Below are 20,923 nucleotides of genomic sequence, written 5' to 3' on the forward strand. Positions count from 1 at the left end.
AGCCTCCCAAAGTGCTGGGATTACAGGTGTGAGCCACTGCGTCTGGCCCTCACCAGACATTTCAAAGACCTCGGAATATAGCTCTTCCTTTCAGAGACAGACCAGTAGCAATTCATCGATCGAGAGACTTTCACTCAGTGTCCACTCTGGGCAAATCATCCTATTAGGAAATATGGAAGAAACCCCAGAACATTTCCAACATAGGCAAGCAGCTCTCATTTTAGTTGGAAAGAGAAGAGAGTCCTGTAGATGAAAAGAGGAGCCCTAAAGAGGATGTGGGAGATGCTCAGGTACTTAAATTACATGATCCCATTTGATCATCATCACCACAAAGTAACAGCAGCATTCTTATTCCCATTATACGGATGAGCATACTGAGAGCAGAGAGGTTAAATGACTTGCTCATGGTCACACAGCTGGTAAATGGCAATAAAATGCTCATTCTTAGTCTGCTTGACTCTCATAGGGCCAGAATCCAAGTGAAGTTTTCATATTGATTTTGCCTCCCTACTGATTTTGTCAGGGATAAGCATATGTTTTAGAAAAACAAAATGACATTTGCCGTGCTTCCCTTCACTCTATTCCTTAAGGGGAGCTGAGGAACCACTAGCTTTAGATCTGAAGCTTTAATGTCCTCTGTTGATAAACGATATTTCTAAATAAATAATCATCCTTGTCCATTTGTGTTTCCACGACCAGATCTCCTTTTCCTGACTGAATACTCCCTTCCCCCACTAACATCTTCCCACGTTCGCTTAGCTTCTTTCTCTCTTTCCCTTTCCTCATACACACAAATTCAGACACACACCTTCCCACCTCACACCCATATGCAAAATAAAATTAGAAATACCACCCGACTCACAAGGTATTTGGGGAATGGAGATCTTCAGTCAGTATACCCAAACCCAAGCACCCCAGCCAGGCTCCCTCCCTACCAAGCCCATGTGAGAGGCAGACAGAGCTTGTGAAAAGGGGCCCAGACGGCCACGATTATGAGACAAAGCTGCTCTGAAGGGAAAAGGGCCATGTGTGCCTCCCCGTGTCTGCCCTGTGGCCACTGGAACTCACAGGGCTACCAGCTGCTCACGGCCACCATGTGGCATATACTGTTCCTTCACTTACATGTCAGATCCTTTTAGAACGTGAAAAGATTTCCTGGCCTCTTTTTTATTTTGATGTATGCTGATAAATTACAGAGGAAACAGTGTTTGGTTATTCAAGAATACAGGCTGAGCTGATCAGCATATGGCCCTTATTTCAAGGGATTGCTCTTGTTTTAATCAGCCAGTTGAGAAAGCAATAAATAATTATTTATTTATTAAGTATGCCATCGCCCAGAGGAGAGGAACAGGGCAGGTAGGTGAGCCCTGACACCCAGGACATTGAGGATGGTGATGGCACCAATATTCCTGCAGTGTTTGATGCTTTTAAGGCTCTGCTCCCCCTACCCCCCACTATTTGAAACATACTGGTGTCACTACCCTCTTGGCGCATGACAGTGCCCACCTTAGAATAGCGGAGCCCTGGAAGGGAAAGGAAATAGAAATAAGAAGATGGGGGTGGGGCTCGAAGAAGAAGCTCCAAGTTCAAGCTCTGTGTCTGGATAAACTCCCATTGTCTTTCCTTCTCCCAAATCAGAGCTGCCTGTGGGTCCCAGGGTGATGCTGGGTTGTGTAGAGGCTGAGCGCAGAAGCATTAATGCTAGAACCAGGTTCAAGTCCAGGCTCTGTCACTTAATGGCTGTGTGACCTTAGACATGCGACTTAGCTTCTCTGAGCTTCAACCTCCTCATCCCCAGAATGGGGCTCAGCCAGCTTCACAGATCAGGCTGAGAGGATTAAGGAAGCGTCTTATGCTAAAGGCTTAGCACAGTGCCTGCTACCTAGTAGGGGCCCGATAAGTAGTGTCTCTAATTATGATCTAATCAAGCAATGCTTGCCCTGGGCAGGCCCTGTTTAAGGGTTTTACATAGATTGTCACTTAACCCTCACATCTCTATTTTACAGATGAGGAAACTGGAATCTAAGAGCACACTGGAATTTACAGACGAAGAAACTGGAATCTGAGATCTCACAGTAGTGAATGGTGAATATTCAAACCCAGGTAGACAGGCTCCAGAGTCCCAACTCCCAACCCTCTGTACACAGCCCTTCTGAGGAGATGACGCTGATCTTCATGGGTGTTGCCCTGGCAAGCTGACCTCTCAAACCCCCAGGGTTCCTTCAGTCCGAGTGGAGAGCAGGGAAGGTCGTGGGACATAGCCCAGAGGGAAGGGCAGGATGATGGCTGGAGAATCCACATCAGGGCTGAATCCCAATCTCCCAGCTGGAACGGGCAGCTGAAACCAGGCAGGGCGCCCCAGCCCGCTCAAGGGGAATCGAGAGGGGAGGAGGGGGCAAGTCCACGATGCTGAGACTGGCGGCCAGAGCACCGCCCCCAGGAGCGGAGGGAGGGGTGGCGGGGCTGGGGGGTGCCCAGCTGCCATCCCCGCCGCTTCCTGGCCCCTACTCGCTGGCGCCCAAGTGGGAAGCCAGCAGCTGCCCGCTCCCTCCTCCCCACATCCCCGCTACCTGCCCAGTTCCCGAAGCGAAGCGCAGGCTGCGAGCCAGCCGGGCCGAGCCCACAACTTTGCAGCCTCGGGCAGGGCGAGAGCCGGCGTCCGGGGCTCCTCTTGTCGGCGACCAGAGCTCGGTGAGTTGATTTCCTCACCCCTCTGCAGCGGCGGCAGTGCGGCGGCGGCGGCGGCGCGGGGGGCGGCTTCCCGTGCGTCCGGGAGGCAGTGGCCGAGAAGCCAGCGGCCGCCGGCGCTGCCGGTCTTTCCAAGGCTCCGGCTGTGCCGCCCTCTGCCGCGGGCGAGGCGGGCGCCAGGGCTGAACGGACGGCTCCCTACGCCCCGGGGCCCCATGGGCGGTCTCTGCTGTCCCTTCTCCCGCGCAGGGCCAGGGCTGAGGCTGCCTGTCGAGCGCCCCTCACTCCCCTAGTCCCTGTCCTTCGCCGCCTTCCCAGCGCTGCGGCGCATCTGGCTGCTCCCGCGCCCCCCTGGCGACCGGCGCGGGGAAGGCACTTGCTTCGCCGGAGCCCCAGGCCGAGGGCTCTCTGGGGTGGGCACCGCCGCAGAACCCCGGCGGCGCAGGACTGGGGGCGGTGCCCAGCCCCCGGCGACCACCCTCAGGCGTGCACTGCGCTGCGCCCCAGCGGCAGGGAGAGGCCCACGCTCTCCGCGGAGGCTGCGGGTTCCCGGGGGGCGCTGGGACCTGCAAAGGGGATTCCAAGGTGACCAGTCGACCCGTGCTGACGGCACAGCCTGAAGAGAGGCCCCGTGGCATCCACCCATCCTAGGTGCAACCGCCTTCCCAGAACTTTTCTCGCGCCTCCAGCTGGCCGATTCCTTAGCCCCTGGAAAAGTTCTCTCGGGCGCACGGAATCCTATTTCTCGGTGGCTTCCGAGCTGGCCAGGAACCCCGGCTGTGAGGCGTGGGGTGGGATGGGGACGCGGTGAGGGCTGAGCACGGCGGCGGGGTCGATCCCAGGAAAGGCTGGCCAAGCATCCACTCGTGCGCCCAGGGCGGGCTTGTCGGCATGGAAAGGATTTCGGCGCCATGAGGGTTGTTTGGGTTTCTCTCAGCAGGAGGGCGGGAGGCGGGCGCGAAGGGGGGATTTTAATTTCGCCTCAAATGAAAACGCTCTTTGCAAAGAAATAGCCTGGGCAGCCAGCGTTGGAGAGATGTGCTGGCCAGGACCCGCTGACACAGGTATTCTGGCTGCGCCCCCACCTCACACGGTGCCCGGGAGCGAGTGTGAGTGTATCGATTGTTTTAATTGATTTTTTTAAGCTAGGTAGCAGAGGCTGCGTGTCTGTACACGCGGATATATACATACACAAATACAGATACTCAAGCGCACACAGATTACACGTACAGAGTCACAGACAAGGACACACACACACATCGTGGTCCCGCACGCACACATACCTCCAAAGAGCCTTGGGTAACCGGTGAGGTCCCTGAGTGCTGCCCAAGATGTGTGTGGGTGGAGGCGCAGGGACCGAGAAAAGGGAGTGTGAAGCAGGATTTCCAGCAGGTCAAATGCCGCTGATTCCAAATCCTTCCCTTTCTCCTCCCCAACCCCAAATCCTTCCCTTTCTCCTCCTAGGGAGGTCTGAACCAGAAATCCCAAACCTGGGCTTGTTTCCACAGCCACAGAGGGGAGGAGTCCTATCCCCCGGCGCCCCCCACCCTCACAACTCCTATAGACTGCAAACGACTCCCTCCCTCCTGTGCCAGACTCTGCCGCGCCAAGGCACCGAGCTCGCTCAAAACCCCAGGCAACACTCACCCCCAGGTAGGGCCTAGACCCGAGGCCGCTGCGGGCTCGGGTCCCTGGCCTGCCTGATTCGGGGTTAGGGAACTGGGGAGGGGAAATCCGCGGGACAGGGGGTTGGGGGCGTGGAGTCGCGTGCAGTGCCCCAGACGCGCGGCACGGAGGAGCGCGCGAGGGCGCCCCCTGGACGCCTCAGTCAGTCAGTCCTCTTCTCACCCTGGGCCCCGCAGGAATGTAATCGAGGATGCTGGCCCTGCGGCTGCTCAACGTGGTGGCCCCCGCCTACTTCTTGTGCATCTCCCTGGTGACCTTCGTGCTGCAGCTCTTCCTCTTCCTGCCCAGCATGCGCGAGGACCCCGCGGCCGCCCGGCTTTTCTCGCCCGCCTTGCTCCACGGGGCGCTCTTCCTATTCCTCTCGGCCAACGCCCTGGGCAATTACGTCCTTGTCATCCAGAACTCCCCAGACGACCTGGGGGCCTGCCAGGGGGCCTCGGCCAGGAAGACTCCATGCCCCTCACCTAGCACCCACTTCTGCCGAGTGTGCGCCAGAGTCACCCTGAGGCACGACCATCACTGTTTCTTCACCGGCAACTGCATCGGCAGCAGGAACATGCGCAACTTCGTCCTGTTCTGTCTCTACACCTCCCTGGCCTGCCTCTACTCCATGGTGGCCGGCGTGGCCTACATCTCCGCTGTCCTTTCCATCTCCTTCGCCCACCCCTTGGCCTTCCTCACGCTCCTGCCCACCTCCATCAGCCAGTTCTTCTCCGGTGAGTGGGCCTTGGCGGGCAGGTTGGGCTCTACACAAAGACCTCCCACACCAAAGTTGCTGGGCCCCAAACCCTAACCCCAAAAGTTGCCAGATTTAGCAAATAAAAATACAGGCCGTCCCGCTAAATTAAAATTTCAGATAAACAACTCATAATTTTTTAGTGTAATTATGTCCCAGATATTGTATGAGATGCACTGAGAAAATTTGCTATTGGCTATCTGAAATACAAATTAAGCGGACATGCTGTATTTTATTGGCAACATCCCTCCTTACCCCCATCATCCTCATCCATCATGCTGTCCATATGCTCACAGAGTTGTGGCATCCGGGTAATACACCTGCTGTGTGCCAGGCAGGGCTAGGTGCTGGCCATTCCTCCATGTAGCCCCATGAGGTACAACCGTGCTATGACATTCCTCTGCCTGGACCCCAGTCCTGCTTACATGTCACCCAAGGACTCTGCTCTCCAGAGGTCTCACCAACCAACTGAGGTAATATTGAACCTGTTGCCAGCTCAACCCAGCAGGAGGCTAAGCCCTGTCCTCCTGCCTATTATGTTTGACCTCACCAGCCTGTTCTCCAGCCTGCTGATGGCTCAGAGCAGAGGGAACTTGGGTGGGTGAGGCAGGCATTTTTTTTTTTATTTTTTTTTTTTAGACAGAGTCTCACTCCACGACCAGGCTGGAGTGCAGTGGTGAAAGCAATCTCTGCTTACTGCAACCTCTACCTCCCAGGTTCAAGTGATTCTCTTGCCTCAACCTCCTGAGTAGCTGGGATTACAGGTGCGTGCCACCACGCCATGCTAATTTTTGTATTTTTAGTAAAGACGGTGTTTTACCATGTTGGCCAGGCAGGTCTTGAACTCTTGACCTCAAGTGATCCGCACACCTCAGCCTCCCAAAGTGCTGGGATTACAGGTGTGAACCACTGCGCCTGGCTGAGGACTGCACTTTAGTATGCACCAAGGACCACTACCTGATACCTGGCCCTAGAAGGACTCAGCTCCTGGTGGCAGTTCTTACCACTTTATTCGGCCTTGAGACTGGCTCCTACTGTGTTTCCTTCCACTTCCTCCTTATCCTGGCCTTTGACTCTGAATGGCTTAGCTTCCACAATTGGTAGTGTCTACGTGCTTGAGCGTGCATGTATAGCATTGTTATCTCCATTTCTCAGATGATGAAACCAAGACTCAGATGGGATTAAGTGGCTTGCCCAGTATCTTTCTACTACTGAGTGGCAGTCTCTGGTCTGCCTCTCAGGTCCTTAATCCACAGCTCTTCTGCAGTGGCTCAGGGAGTAGAGCATGCTTCCTCACCTGTTGGCCTTCTAGGAGCAAAGAAAGACAGGGGGCAGCTACTTCCTCTGAAAGCGCAAGATTGTTTTCAGGTGCCTGGGCTGAACATTCATAAAAATTCTGCTCTACTCTGGGGGAAGCCATCATTTCAGTCTTTGTGGTGGCTACAGCCCAGCTCTTCCCAGGCATAGAACTATCATGCCATTTGGCAGTGGGAACACAGAGATACAGGGGGGACCCAGCTACGGGGGCTGCCTTCAGGGCTGGTGGCTGAGCTGGGTCCAGAACTCACAGCTTTCAGGCCTTCTGGATCCCAGCACTGGCACAGGAGGCTGCTGGGACCAAAATAACCAGGATGGGGGAGGGCGGGTGGGTGGGCTAGTGGGTGGAGTGTGAGCACAGGCAGGTGGAGGGATGAGGAGAGCCAACAAGCCTGGTTATACTTTCTTTTCCAAGTAGTTTCGCCAACCGTAAAAATGGATGGTTCCAGAAGGAAGACCTTGAAATGGTTTGATTTGAGATAAATCTGGGCTTGAGGCCTGTCCATATGTGCTAGGTTTGATCCGATGGGAGAACAGAGCCAGTGAGTGCCCACCTTGGGGCCCAGACTCCTGTGCTAGCATAAGGATGAGTTCCAGTGACTTTCACTTCCTCACCATATCCACTGGAAATAGGTGACCAAGACTTCTTATCTCCAACTCTCCTATCTCATCCTTTGTGACCTTTCATCTTTCCTCTTGACAACCTTCCTTCTTTCCCTCCCATGACATACAGCCCACCTGTTCGGCTTTCCCTTTCCATTCCTCTTGTTCCCCAACCCTCAATCCGAACAGTTGGTAGCACCCTCTCTCATCTGCTCAGGAGGACAGGTGGACAGGAAAGAGTAAGAAGCATGGGTTGTTTAATAGAAATTGAGTTCGAGATCAGCCTGGGCAAGACGGTGAGACTCTGTTGCTACAAAAATAAAAAATAAATAAATATACTAGCCAGGCATAGTGGCGTGTGCCTGTTGTCCCAGCTACTCAGGAGGCTGAGGTGAGAGAACTGCTCAAGCCCAAGAGTTTGAGGCTGCAGTGAGCTATGATCATGCCACTGCACTCTATCCAGCCTGGGCTACAGAGCAAGACCCTGTCTCAAGAAAAAAAAGAAAGAAAGAAATTGAGCTGTCTCCAACTCTGGTACAGATCTGAGTCAGATCTGTCACCACAGCATGGATGGCTGTGAGTTTGGGCCTTGAGAGCTAAAAGTGGGAGGGGTCTTCTAGTGTGAAGGTGGCGGCCAACCACAGGCCCTCAGCTGATCCAGAGAGGGAGGCGGCTAGCTAGTTAGGTTTCAGAAGTTGCCCTTTCTTTTGGCTTTGTGGGACCAGTACAGGTTGCTGTGTCACCTCTCTGAACCTTATTCTTATCTGGGAAATGGAGATGCCACCATCTGACCTGTATCTTGGCATTTGGGTAAGTACACCAGCATGATGGGTGCTACTAGAAAGTCCAGTAAGAGGGAAAGCGGACTAATGTTTATTGAGCACCTATTATGTACCACTCACTATGCATGTCACATTTCACCCATTCCTCATGACTAGTCCATATTATCATATCCATTTTTAAGGCTCAGAAACCAAAGACTCAGCACCAACACCACACAGCTGGTATGATTCCAAACCAAGATTTGGAGTTGGGGCTTCTAGCCTCCAAAGCTCATACTCTTTCCACCACACTATACTGCCTCTTGGGGGCTGCCTCTCTGAAGCTGCTTCTCGAATGAGCCACTTTGGGAGGGAGGATGTACTTGTCCTTGGATGTATTAAAAAGTATGCTGGGTGATTATTTGTCAAAGGTGTTATAGATGCTTGTTGGGAGGAAGGGGCAGGGGAGATTGATTGATGTGTCCTTTTAGGCCCATTAGGAAAATTCTGTGATTTTTAAAAAGAAGCAGAACTATTATTAAATAGTTAAGAGGAGCTGAAGCAGCCAGGCTAGGTAACTTCAAACACTTTTAGAGAAAGCAGGTCCCCAGAATAGCCTTTTGTAGCTGCTGCATGGGGCCAAGAAAGGGCTGCAAGGTCTTTTTCTCATGCCTTGATTTAGTGCCAGGAAAAAACCCTGTGGGAAATGGCTTCCATCCACCCAGGCTTGTTCCTGGGGCAGTGTTGCAAGGCAGGCCCAAGCTTGACAGCTCTGATGTTCTCACATCCCAGCTTGAGGGCCATCTTTACCTGTCAGCATTCCTCACGCCAAAGGGCACCATGGACCTGGGATCCTCCATCCTGCACATGGCTGCCCAAGCTAATCTGTGCCGACGTGGAAGAAGTGGGTCAGGGAATGGCACAGCCCAATGTAAGCCCTGTCCCACTGCTGCCCCTGTGCCAGTGGAGGGGCTGCTCTAAATGGCAGCTGGGCCTATCTGTCCCCAGCTTTGTAAGAAAACAAAACAAAACAAAAACAAACAAACAAACAAAAAACATCTATCCAAGCTCCTAGGGATGAGGACAAGAGGAGGCTGCTAATGAGAGAATCTGAATCAGATCCACATCCTCCCTGGCTGCTGAGTCCACCATTGCTCATACTGGACAAGTGTTGAAAGCCCAGTTGACAGGGCTTTGGAAATTGGAGGCTGGAGAGACTTGCGAAGAGGTGGGCTGGGGCAAGAGAAGGCTAGGGAAAGGGCGAAATATGGTTGAGATTTTCAGGGGCAGAATAGGTTGTAAGGTGGAGTCCTTAGAGGAGGTGCCCCCACCCCATCAGAGGAGGTGATAGGGTTGCCCTACAGGGAGCCAAAGGCTAAGGAATACTTTTGAATTAACTCCGGGGCCCTGGCTGCTGGGTAGGTCAAGGTAAGTGTCTTTTCCACAGCTGCCAAAGTTGCAGCCCAGCCAGGACTCTAAGCCCTGAAAAGGAGAAGGAGAAAGCTTGATAGTTTCAGGAGTGGAACTCATTTTGGATGTAGTCTCCTGCTCTGTAAAATGACCCTCTGCTGGGAGCGCTGCTCTGAGTGTGAACCGGGATGCTGACCACTCTGTACCTCATTTTCTTGAATCATGCAGCTGTATGAAATCGTTAGTATTATTATACCCATTGTACAGATGAACGAGCTGCAACTGAGAGGTTGGGACACTTGTGACAGTCCACACAGCTGGGAGATTCAAACCTAGCATGGACCAGCCACCCAAACTCTGAGGAAGAGTGTGGGAGCTCTTACTCAGTGGTTATTTCAAACCAGTAATAGGACGTGCTTGGTTTAGAGGGATTCTGGAGAGATCCTGCCCCACGACACAGAGCTGATGACCTTGGGGGCCTCTTCTAGCAAGCTTTGATTGACAGAACCAGCTCTGGTGGAATGCTGTGCTGGCCACACTGTCCTCTTGTTAACATTAATGACTGAATAATTCTCTACGTTGGTGCTCTGGGCTGCTCTTGAGACTAAGCTCGTTACTTATTCTTCCCGGCTCTCCATCATGCTGTCATTTTCCTGAGTCCTCTCAACCAGCGTTCCCAGAACAGTAGGGAGAAGGTGCTGTGGTCTAGACAGCTGCCCAGGCACCTGCTCCCTCTTTAGGGTCCCCAGCTCACTGCTCTCTCCTCCTTCACCCTGCTTCCAGCCCAAAAGGAGAAAGCAGAGAGAGACAGGCATCTCCTACTCTACATAAATGTTATCAGCAGCCAGGTGCTGCCCCAGGAGCTGAGGGCTCTCCTTGCTAAGCTCATCAAACTTAGCTCTCTTCTTCTCCAGGTCTCCAGTCTTCCCCTCTTGCCTCAGGTGCCATCCACACCAAGAAAAATTTAGGGCAGCTGGTTCTTCCTTCCTCTCCCTCACTGCAGCTGCAGCGCTGAGGTTGCTACAAAATGTAGCGTCAATGTCATTAATCTCCCTCCCTCCCGGTGGAAAGCCTGCCTAGATCGCAGTTCTGCAGGTGGCCTGGGTGTAAAGCGGCTCTGGTGTTTCCCCTCCCCCTGCTCTGCAGGAGCTGTCCTGGGTTCTGAAATGTTCGTCATCCTCATGCTCTACCTCTGGTTCGCCATCGGCCTGGCCTGCGCCGGCTTCTGCTGCCACCAGCTGCTGTTGATCCTCCGCGGGCAGACCCGCCACCAGGTGCGGAAGGGGGTGGCAGTGAGGGCCCGGCCCTGGCGCAAGAACTTACAAGAGGTCTTCGGAAAGAGGTGGCTGCTGGGCCTGCTGGTCCCCATGTTCAATGTCGGAAGTGAGAGCTCCAAGCAGCAGGATAAGTAGTAGACACTCCCGTCATTTATCTCTCTGTCTCTGTCTTGACTCCTCATGAGCATAAAACCATGGCAGCCTTGTCTCCACCCATGACTCACTACAACCTTGTGCTAGTAAAGTCCTAGCATCTTCCCCTCGCCTTCCACCCATGAGAACAGCATGGGCTGGTGGATCGTGACAAGGAGGAAAAATGTCCCCCCAGGCATTTCTAGGCTCCTCACGAGCCAGCCAGGTGGCTGCTAGCCGTTAGGCTGCCTCTGCTTTCCTTCCGTCCCCTTGGGATCCCTGCTTTCCCCCTCTTCCTGGCTCATCCATTCTCCACTATGTCTCATTCATCACTGCTGTCTGCTAGAGCCCTTCCTCTCAGCCTCCATGTTGGGAGAGGGGAGTGGATTCTTGCTGCTGGTATGAGACTCCCTGGGACCTAGAGGCTGGCAAATGTTTAAAATCACCATGTGTAAGAGGCAGCCAAGTCAGCTCTGCCAACTGCTAGGGGAGTTGGGAAAGAATGGGTGTGTGTCGGCATCCCCTCTGTAGGAAAAAGAACTCAGTAGCTTGCTGCTCCCTCAGCCCCCCACCTGTTTCAAGACCCTTCCTCTGGGAGACAGCAATCAATGGCCTGCTTTTTCCAAATGTTATTCCCTGTCCACCCTGCCCCAACTGGCCGGCCAAGCCCAGTCCAGGACGTGGCTGGATGCTTCCTCTCCCTGGAACTCTTCCAGCCTTTCTACTTGATCTCCAGCCCCCAGGTCTTTGCCAGATGATGGGAAGGCAAGGAAGAAGGGACAGGGAAAGATGATTACTGATAAATGAAGGGGGCATTCAACTGTGTAACCATATGGAAGTGTATGTGTGTGTGTGTGTGTGTGTGTGAGAGAGAGAGAGAGAGAGAGAGATGGGTGGTGGTGAGAAGTGTTGTTAGAAACATACAGGAATAATGCCTAGGGGGAAGGGAGAAGTGAGAGGGACAATTGGGTTCATTTATGCCCTATACAAAGGGCATTCCAGCAGCTGAAACTGTTCAATGTTTGAATGGCTGCCTGTGAAGGTAGTGAGTGCCCCATCACTGGAGGTATTTCAGCAGAGTCTAGGCAGTCGTCTGCCAGGCATACTGTGGAAGGGATTTCTGTACAGGGTCATTCTAGGTGAGCTTACACATTCATTCCAACCCCAAGGTCTGGTGACCTGATTGTGATTGCTGGACCCAGAGGCAAGATCCACGGAGATGCCTGTGAGATATTTGCTTTCCTAGAGGGGTGTGTGGGCATGGGAGGGGTCTGAAAATCAGGACCCAACCCTGCCACTGAAGAGAGTCTCTGCAGAGACAGGGCTACCTGGGTGGTTGAGGGGACTGGCATTTGAGGACAGGGAGATGGAACAGTGTCATTGTTGGTGGCAGGGTGTGGGGGGCAGAGGTGAGTTAAGGCTGAGGAGTGGAGATGACCAGAATATAAGGGTGCAATTCCCAGACCATCCCTGTGCATCTGGCTGACTCTGGTGGAGGCACTGCTGTGTGTTTTCTGAAACCCAGAGGACCAGACCCCAGGGGCATATAAGGGAGTAGGGACAACACAAGTGCCCCCTCCTGACTGGGTCCCAAAGCCAATATGACATCCATGCAGGCAGCAGTGCTGAATCCATGCCCTGCAATGTCCAACCGCCGACCACAGCGACCTGCTGATAGCTGCACAACAGCCTGGGTTCTTAAGCAGAGATTGGGAGGACTTTACTGTGGTTCTGCCTTCATGCCCCCTAGAGAGCTAATGTAGTATTGGCTCCACCTGCTCATGTTTCTCCCTCCCATACTCATTCGTTCATTCATCCATCCTACGTATATTTATTGAGTGCCAACTACGTTCCCAGCCTCTTCCAGGCACTGGCAATGCAGTGGTGAACAGGATGACAAGATTCACTCCATCAGGGGCACCTCGTCACTGCCGTCTGCACTGATTCACACCCCCTGAAAAATGGTCACTCTGCCACCTTGGTGGTTGGTGGGGCAGGTCATTTGGAAAGAAAGAATGTGATAGAGATGGCTGAAGGGGGGAAGCCTAGGCTGCCTCAATGGAGGAGTAACTGGGGGCATCTTCACCCCCCAGTTCTGGCCATACTTAAGCAATGGGAGGGAGAGGGAGGAGGGGAAGGTCTGGGCAATTTTGGCCTTGACTCTTTCCTGACCCCAGAGCTTAAGCTTAGAAGCCAGCCCTGCCATTTCCAGCCTCCTGAAGGCTCAGCACGGTGAGGCCTGACATCCTGGGGAAGGGCAACAGGGATGTTGGCTGCTTGCAGACTGGTCAATGGGGGATGACGGTGGGGAGGTTGCCAGACGTGAGACTTGAGTAGCATTTGTACACATGGCCCTGTATTGTCCTTGAAGAACATCAATAAAATATATGGTTTTAAATTGGACTTGATATGATTGTATGGGCACTGTGGGTAGCAGGGCTGGACTGTACTGATGCAGCCATACTAGCTATTCAAATATTTAAAATAAGTATTGAAAACACTAAGAAATTCTTACAACTAAGAAAGTTGGTAAACAACCATGGCTCAGATTCTCTGAGTATCCTACCCCTTCTGCCCCTGCTTCTCCCTGGAGACCCTTGATTCACTCCACAATCCAGCAACTAAAGTGATAATGCCCGGCACATGCATGGGGCCCCCCAGCCCTGCTGCAGCCCTCAGTCACAGTCCATTGTGATTTGTCAGGGCTGGGCTGTGTGGTGCTAAATATGTATCACCTCTGGTTGGTAACCAGAGGTTTCAGTGCTGGGGTCCATGGACCTACAGGGACCAGGGATGGAATATCTTACCTAGGAACTTTCCTTTTCCTCCTTCTCCTTCCACTCTTTCTCCTCCTCTCCCTCCCCTCCCCATATCAGAAGACAGGTGAGGAAAAGAGTGAAGAGAGTCCCTCTGCTGCTCCTCCACAGACAGAGCCAACTGCTCCTAGGGATCAGTCAGGCCTCCTGCCCTCTCAGGCCCTGCAACATCTGGAGGTCTCAGGCTTCCCAGCCCTGGGGACAGTTGGGAGGGTGTTGAGCCCTTCAGGGAGTGGGCCCTGAGCAGATGAATGAGCAAGGCCTCTGATTCATCCTAAAGACACAAGGCCTGGACTGAGGAAGGATACAACTGCAAAGAGCTGTTGCAGAACCCTCAGCCTAGCCCAGTGTCATGATGGTGTATGTTCCCTGAAAACACACCAACAGGTGACCAGCTTTGCTGCAGGAGCTGGGTGAATGCGGCTGTGGCGAATCCTCAGCACATTCTAGAGCATGGGCTGCCTACACTCCACAGGGCAGGCACCACACTTGCCTTGGTCACTGTCACATCCTTGATGCGTAGCAGGGGTAGGCACACAGTAGGTGCTCAATGAATATTGCCTGAATGATGCAGATTTAGCGCTCACATGCTTACTCCACATCTCTTATTCCCGTGCTGGACCCAGGACTGCACTTTGCACATTGTGGGGCTAGAAAACAGATGAGACCACTCTCTCTTCGAGGAGTTCCCATCCTGGCAGAGGTTTCTGGGAATGCTCAGAGGAGGGAGAGAGCACATTCTGCTGCTAGGTCTGGGGCCTTTCCATGATACGGGGCCTGCAAGGATGGATGAGATTTCAGCAGGCAAAGAGGGACAGGGAGGGCTTTCCAGGGACAGAGAACAGGCCTGGGCCTTGGGGTATAAGGGATATCACGAAGAGGCAGAGGAGGTTAAGGCTGAGAGTAGGGACCCAAGCAGAGAGAGCTCTGAATGCCAAGCTAAGGGACTTGGAGGGCATTTGACCGGCAATAGGGAACCACTGAAGGTTCTGAGCAAGTGAGCAGCATGATCAGAGGTAGATTTCAGAAAGCACAGCCTTGGAGGATAGACTGGAAGTGGGAGAAACTGGAGGTTGAGGGACCTCGTAAGAGGCATGTGCTATATCTCAGTGAGATGTAACCAGGGTCCGGGTCGGGATAGTGGTTGTGGGATGGTAAAGAGGGGAAAGATATCAGAGGCACTTCACAGACATGGAGCATGAGTAGAGGGATGCTAGGGAGGGGGCCCAAGATTGCCCTGAAGGTGAAAATGGGGTGATTGTTAGGAGGATTGGGGTGGAAAAGATTGTGACACTAGGGTTCAGGGCCATCTCATGCACTAGCCTCTGTCATTGGCCCATCAGATGGCAGTTGACAGTGTCATTCTTAACTAACCACTCTGCGTCCATGGAGGAAGGGGTTCAGGGACATCTGCCAGTCATTCTTTACAGCACAGCTCTCTGACTCCCACAGCAGGGGTACAATCATCTGTCAGTGCCAATAGAGATCATGGGTCCTCAGGCCCATGTGCTGGAGTGAGATGCTTGGCTCCCCAGTGCCTCAACCTTTCCATCCAGAAAGTGGGTACACTCTGCTTTGACCCATGCCCTAGTGTCAGATTAGGCAAGGCAGGAACTGCCTCACTCTAAGCTCCAGGAACCCAAGGAGTTTTGGAAAGACGACAAACTTGAGGAGACTTCAACCCAGGTCCCCCTCCACTGTAACAAGTCAGTCCTTAGGTCCCAGGGACCATCTGTTAGCCAGTCTTTCTCCTTAGGAAGATGACTGTCCTTGTTACTGTCCATGCATTTGGTCCTCCAAATACTGTGGCTCCTGTCTGTACCCAGTGTCCTCCAACTGGCCTCATTGCTCATGAGATTCCCCCTCATCTCCCTCCTGCCCTGCCTCTCAGCGTGCCCTCGGGGATGCTTGGGAAGCAGCCCCTCCTGCCAGGAAGAAAAAGAAGGATGGGCAGGGAGAGAGGAGGCATTTCTCCTAACTTATCTGAGACACGTTAAAGATGAGGCAGAACCTTGGGCCTGCTCAGCAGCCACAGTGAGCCTGCTGGTGGGGGCGGGAGTAGCTCGGTTGCTCCTGGTGTTGGCCTCTGCTTCTGCTCTCATTCCCCTCTCTATTCACGGTACTGGCCCAGCTCCTCCATTCATTCTTCAAAAACATTCATCGATGCTGACTCTATGCCAGGCATGATGCCAAGAACCAGGAATGCAACGATGAAAGAGACCCAGTACCTGATCTCAGGGAGCTCGCTAGGAAGAGAACAAATTGCAGATGGTTGTGATTCAGTGGCATGAAAGTGCTGATGGGAGGACAGGGTGCTACAGAAGCCTGGAGGAGAGCACTTACTTGACCAGGGAGGACCTGAAGGCTTCCTAGAAGAGGCAACATCTGGGTCATGCAGGATGAATAGGAGGGGGCCAGGCAGAAAAGCAGGGCTGTGGGTGGGAGTGGAGGTAGGAGGGACTGTGCAGAGGCAGAGATACCAGGTGATTTCTGGGAATTGCAAGTCCGCATTTAGGAATGGTGGGATGTGAGCACACACCTGCAGCCACAACTGCAGGTTTGTCCTCAGGCCACGCTCCCGACGGACCCTGCCTCGTTCCTCTGATCACTTCTTAGAAAACCCTAACTCACACCAGCTCATGGTGTCCCGTTTGGATGAGTCAAGCATGAACTGATGTCTAGTTTTTCTAAAGGATCCACAAGTCTCCAGGTTGGCGATCAAAGGTAGAGGGTTAAGTTCATTTTCCAGAGAACCATCCCAAAGATGCTAGAGCTCACCTGGGAACATCAGAGATTCCTAGTCTTCTCTGGGCCCAAAGAGGGGTCTCTGGGAGTTCCCCAACACTCTTGCCTTCCTGCACAGCCTCAGCAAATGGCATTGGAAGGACACCATTCCTAGCAAGATGGCTTCCAGGAGCTACAATAGAACTGGAAAGGCTGGAACCCTGAGATGTAAGCAGTGACCTTTTGTTATGTACAGTGCCCCATCTGGACTGGCAAGGCAGCTCCCTGCATGGACCTCTGCACCCCGGTGGGCATCTCCCCACACCCTGTAACCTGGTGGCCCCAGCATGCCTCCTCCTTTAGCCTAGGCCCCTCTAGCCTAGGCCCCTCCCAGCCCCTCCTCCACATCACACCTCTCCATAGGACCTTTCTTCAACTGGTCCAGCCCCCTAGAAACCTATCCCAAATTCCCACTACTGTTGGCAGCTCTCTGTCACTCTTATTCACTCTCTCCTGTAGGTTTTTTCTTCTAACTACTGCATGCCCTTGGAAAGCAGAAATGGAGATGGTGGAATCCCCCTGTCCCTAGCATGGTGTAGGACACTAACATTGTTGATACAGTCATTCTACTACTGGTGACAATGACCAAGATTTGCCGAGCCTTCCCTACATGCCAGGTGCTTGTCCTATACACACTTTATCTGTATTAACTCACGTATTCCTCAAAGCAATCCTACAAGGTATGTTTTGTTATAACCCTGATGTTCCAGGTAAAATAAATAAAGGTACAGAGAAGTTGTGTAATTTGCCCAAAGCCTGAAGCTAGTAAGTGGCAGAGCCAGGATTCAAACCCAGGCTGCCTGCCCCAAGGTCTATTTAACCCAGCACTAGACTGCCTTTCCATTGTGGAATATTATAGGCACACAATACATTCCCCGCTGAAAATTAACAAGGAGCCAAGTTTCTACTCATTCATTCATTGATCTGTTCATTCTACATGTTTACTGAGCACCTACTATGTAATAGGCATGGGTGGATACAGAGAAAGGAAGTAGGCTCAGCTTGTGCCTTGCAGAGCTAACAGTCAACTGCTTGTGATGACTTTGCCGGGGAAATGGGGGTCCCTAGGTCTTTCCCAGCTAAGGATTATGGGCAGATTGCCCTGGATGAAACTACTTCTTCCAGGGCAGAGCATCGGTGGAGGTCTGAGGACAGTCGGGGCTGAGGCTCGAGGATGATACCTAGTCAGGGAAAAAGCCCAAGCTTTTTCTAGATGGCGGTCCTTCCAGGTGGTGTTGGGGTACCTGCAGGACAGAACCAGACTCTGGCAGAGGGCCAAGCACAGCCCAGCACACTTCTACCCTCATCCTTGCAGACCAAGACACGGAGCCACCAAAGACTCTAAAATGAAAGTAGGGTCTGAGGAGAAAAACACCTGCAAAGCCTGTCTATGACAGAGGAAAAAGATAAGCCTCCAGAGGGGGCAACAGACAGCTACTGAAGTGGGGTTGCATGTGAGGGTCTCCCCATGGAAGGCCAAAAAGCTGTGTAGGAGGGGACCAGAGGGCTGACCTGGAACTCAGAGAGGAACGGAGCTGGCGCTGAGGCCTTCCAAAGAGGCAGTCCTGTGTGTGGGCTCCTCCCCAGCCTTCCTGTCCCCAAATACCCCTTTCTGGCTGGCCTGAAATTCCCCTACCATGAATATGTCCTTCAAAATAGTATTTTGGCTCCCCAGGCCCTTTGTTTCAAATTCTGGGAGGTATTTGCCACCAAATACCTTGAAATGAGGCTGCCTTCTTTTTCTGATTGACAGCTGCGAGGTGGCCAGAAGCTGTCTGAAGGGGTGATTTTAGGTAGAGGGGAGGGGAGAGTGGTGCCCAAGGTGTGAGGTACACTGTGGGTAAGGAGGCCCTGCGGGGTGTGGTGACCCTGGGCAGGGCAGGCCAGAGGGGCAAGGACTGAGGTGGCTGGGGGTGCAGGACTGAGCAGGACTGCTCCCAAGTCCTCAGTCAGTAAGTGGCATCCTGGAAAGATCACACTGTGAACCCGGAGTATCCAGTGGTTCTGAGTCCCTGCGTGACCCTGGGCGGGTCACTGCCCTCCGTGAACACTGGACTCGCTCTTAGACTTGGCGAGGATTGCACACAATTGGCCCTCAATGAGGGAAAATGGTTTTAACGACCCCCAAAGGGGCAAGTGCCTTTTACTTTGCCACAGACTCCCCCGACCATTGCCCAACCCAGAGCCACCCCACACTCTGCCCTTGGCTATCTGGCCCCTGAAGACTTTGAGTTTGTGACTCCTGAAAGCCAGGCTTCAAGAGGGCTCAGTTTTAGTCCCGACTGTGCCCTGGATGGGCTGCGTGACCTTCCACAAGCCCCTGGGCCCCATTCCGCAAACCGTCCACCCAGCGTGCTGTGCGGGGAGATGGTGGTGGGAAGGGGGAATACGACTGAACAGCTGGAAAGACAGGGGAGGGGAAGTGACAAGAATTGGATGCCCCGAGCAGCAGAGGTCACCAGCAGCAGGAGAAGGACGGTTCTTGGGTTTGCTCAAAGACCTCAAGGATTGCTGTCCTTGGGAAGGAAGCCAGGAGGCGCAGCTAAGGGGCAGCTCGGCCCCTCCACCTGACGCGCCGGCCGCCGAGGCCAAAAATTCCCTCGCACGTGCCGGGTAATTAATAAACAGACTAGCAGGGGCGGGGGGCGACGGCTCGCCGGAGAAAGGATATAATTAGCAACGCTTTCGGGAGAGAAAATTAAATTACAGGAAGCACTGGTGCAGGCTGCGGACCACAAAATCCCGAAGCCGATTCCTCAGACCCCTGCGCGCGTCGGGACCGTCTTTCCATCACCCCGGCCGTGGGATGAAGGCCGCGCAGCGTGGGGCGTCTGTCCGGGCTCGGGCTGCGACGCCGTGGCTCGTGGCCTCCCCGGCACCCGCCGGAGCCCGCGGCCGTGGCTCGGGCCCGCCGGCAGGGGGCGCCGTCGGGCCTCCGCGCTCCACTCTCCCGGCGCGCGCGCCCAGCGCTTGGCTGCCAGTGTTGGCTGAGCGGGGACCGCGGGCCGCAGCCAACCTGGGCCTGCCTCGCCTAGCCGGAAAGGGCGAGATTATGGGCCCAGACTCGTGATGCCAGCAGTGGTCTTACTCGAAACTCATCTAAGCGTAAGGTGAGAAGAACCGGCCTGATGAATGGGCGGCAGGTAGTGCATGACACTGCAGTCTTGTCCACGGCCCGGGCCCGCCCATCACCGCGTCTCCGAGGGCGCGCTCCGAGCCCAGCCCCTCCTGGGAGGTTCTTAGCCCTCAGGTGCCACCGCGGCCCGGGGACCCACCTCCTCTCTGTCTCCTGGCGGGTTTTCTATTTGTCACAATAGCGACCATTCCTGAGCTCGCGCTAGAGCCAGGCCTGGTGAGTACTTAGCTTAGGGAAGGCACCAAGCCCTGTGCGGTGTGATTGTTAGCCCTGTTCGGCGGAAGAGGAAGAGGAAACGAGCTCAGAGAGGCTGAGGAAGTCGCCCAGGAACACACAGCTGGGAGGACATTGAAATCCACATCCCATTGGCTTCTGAGCCCTTCCCCAGCAGGGGAGCGCCTGTTTTTCATTCTCAGTCTCTAGCACAGAGCCTCGCACGTGGGTGCTCAGGAAGGATTTGTTGAAGGAAAGGCAGATTTTTCCTTGTTTGTCAAAGGGGGTGCTCATAGCTGAGGGGTGTGAGCATTAAATGAGATGGTGTGTGTGTAAAACACCTGGCTGTGTACTTGGAGCACCGTGAGCAATTAGTAAAAGCTGGTGCCAGTGTTAATGAAACTTGACAGTGCAGGGAATCACTGGGGACTTTGGTAAAATGTAGATTCCCAATCAGCAGGGCCTGTGACTGCATTTCTCACAGGCTCCCAGGTGTTGGCGATACTGCAGATGACAGTTACTTCGCTGTGTGGAACTGGTCCCCACGCCTCCTCACCCCAGCCCCAAGTCCAATCCCCCACAAGGGAGCCACTGCAAGTATTCCCAGCTTTGTCTGCCTATCTGTAATCCCCTGAGGAGCTTTAGAGAATATCCACAGGGGTGGGGGAAGGCAGGTCTTTTCCCCAGAGTCTGACAGGTCTGGAATGTGGCCTAGGCATGTTCAAAGCTCCCTAGAGGATTCTGCTACACAGTCAAGGCTAGAACCGCTATAGGGGAGGTGTCCGAGCAAGGCAGTAAGTGAGCAGAGGAGGTTTGAGGAAGTTCACCTGATGCAGGTGTGGAGGACAGATTGTGCAGGAGCCTGGAGGCTGAGTCACCAGCTAGGAGGCTGGGCCAGCTAGGAGGCTGGATCTGGCTAGGGTAGGGCTGATTCCTCCATAGCTCCCCACCCACCAGCTGTATAACTCTAAATGAGGGTGAGGCCTGGGACAGGCTGGGGAGAGCTGGAGAGCATGCTTGGCAGGTATTCTGCAGGGTGTGTGCAAAGGAGGGGCTCTGTTTGGGTGCAGCAGGGTGCCAGAGGTAGGCAGGGAGCTGGGTTGTTTTGCTGGCCACTGCCTGTATGTACAAAGTGGAAGGCTGGCCTTGGACTGAAGCCAGCTCAGAGAGTCCAGTCCTTGTTCTTGGAATGGCACAATTCACTTGGAGTAGCAATCTTATTATTGTTTACTGAGCACCCACCACGTGAGGCCACTGTACTATATACTGTACATTAAGGCACAACAATCTTTCAGAGTTGACAGTAACTTAACAAATGAAGAAACAAGGTGCAGAGAGGTTATATAACTTACTAGGATCACACA

At 53.7% G+C, this 20,923-nt stretch overlaps 2 protein-coding genes across 5 annotated transcripts in view; one reads left to right on the forward strand and one right to left on the reverse strand.

Moving 5' to 3' along the window:
* The window catches only part of TMEM63C (transmembrane protein 63C), a 150,936-nt gene that overhangs the window by 123,332 nt on the left and 6,681 nt on the right, over positions 1-20,923 (reverse strand). The gene's annotated exons all lie outside the window — the stretch shown is intronic.
* Positions 16-13,013, forward strand: ZDHHC22 (zinc finger DHHC-type containing 22). 4 transcript variants are annotated; one of them, XM_030804049.1, is made up of 4 exons: positions 2,093-2,691; positions 4,153-4,341; positions 4,551-5,090; positions 10,348-13,013. In XM_030804049.1, the coding sequence occupies exons 3-4, from the start codon at positions 4,565-4,567 to the stop codon at positions 10,611-10,613; spliced, it is 792 nt and encodes a 263-aa protein (XP_030659909.1). In that variant the 5' UTR covers positions 2,093-2,691; positions 4,153-4,341; positions 4,551-4,564; the 3' UTR covers positions 10,614-13,013. The 4 variants fall into 4 exon arrangements, with proteins under 4 accessions (XP_030659911.1, XP_030659909.1, XP_030659908.1 ...); XM_030804051.1 differs by lacking the exons at positions 2,093-2,691; positions 4,153-4,341 and adding an exon at positions 16-2,085; XM_030804048.1 differs by lacking the exon at positions 4,153-4,341.

Source organism: Nomascus leucogenys, chromosome 22a, assembly GCF_006542625.1.
Source record: "Nomascus leucogenys isolate Asia chromosome 22a, Asia_NLE_v1, whole genome shotgun sequence".
Taxonomy (NCBI): domain Eukaryota; kingdom Metazoa; phylum Chordata; class Mammalia; order Primates; family Hylobatidae; genus Nomascus; species Nomascus leucogenys.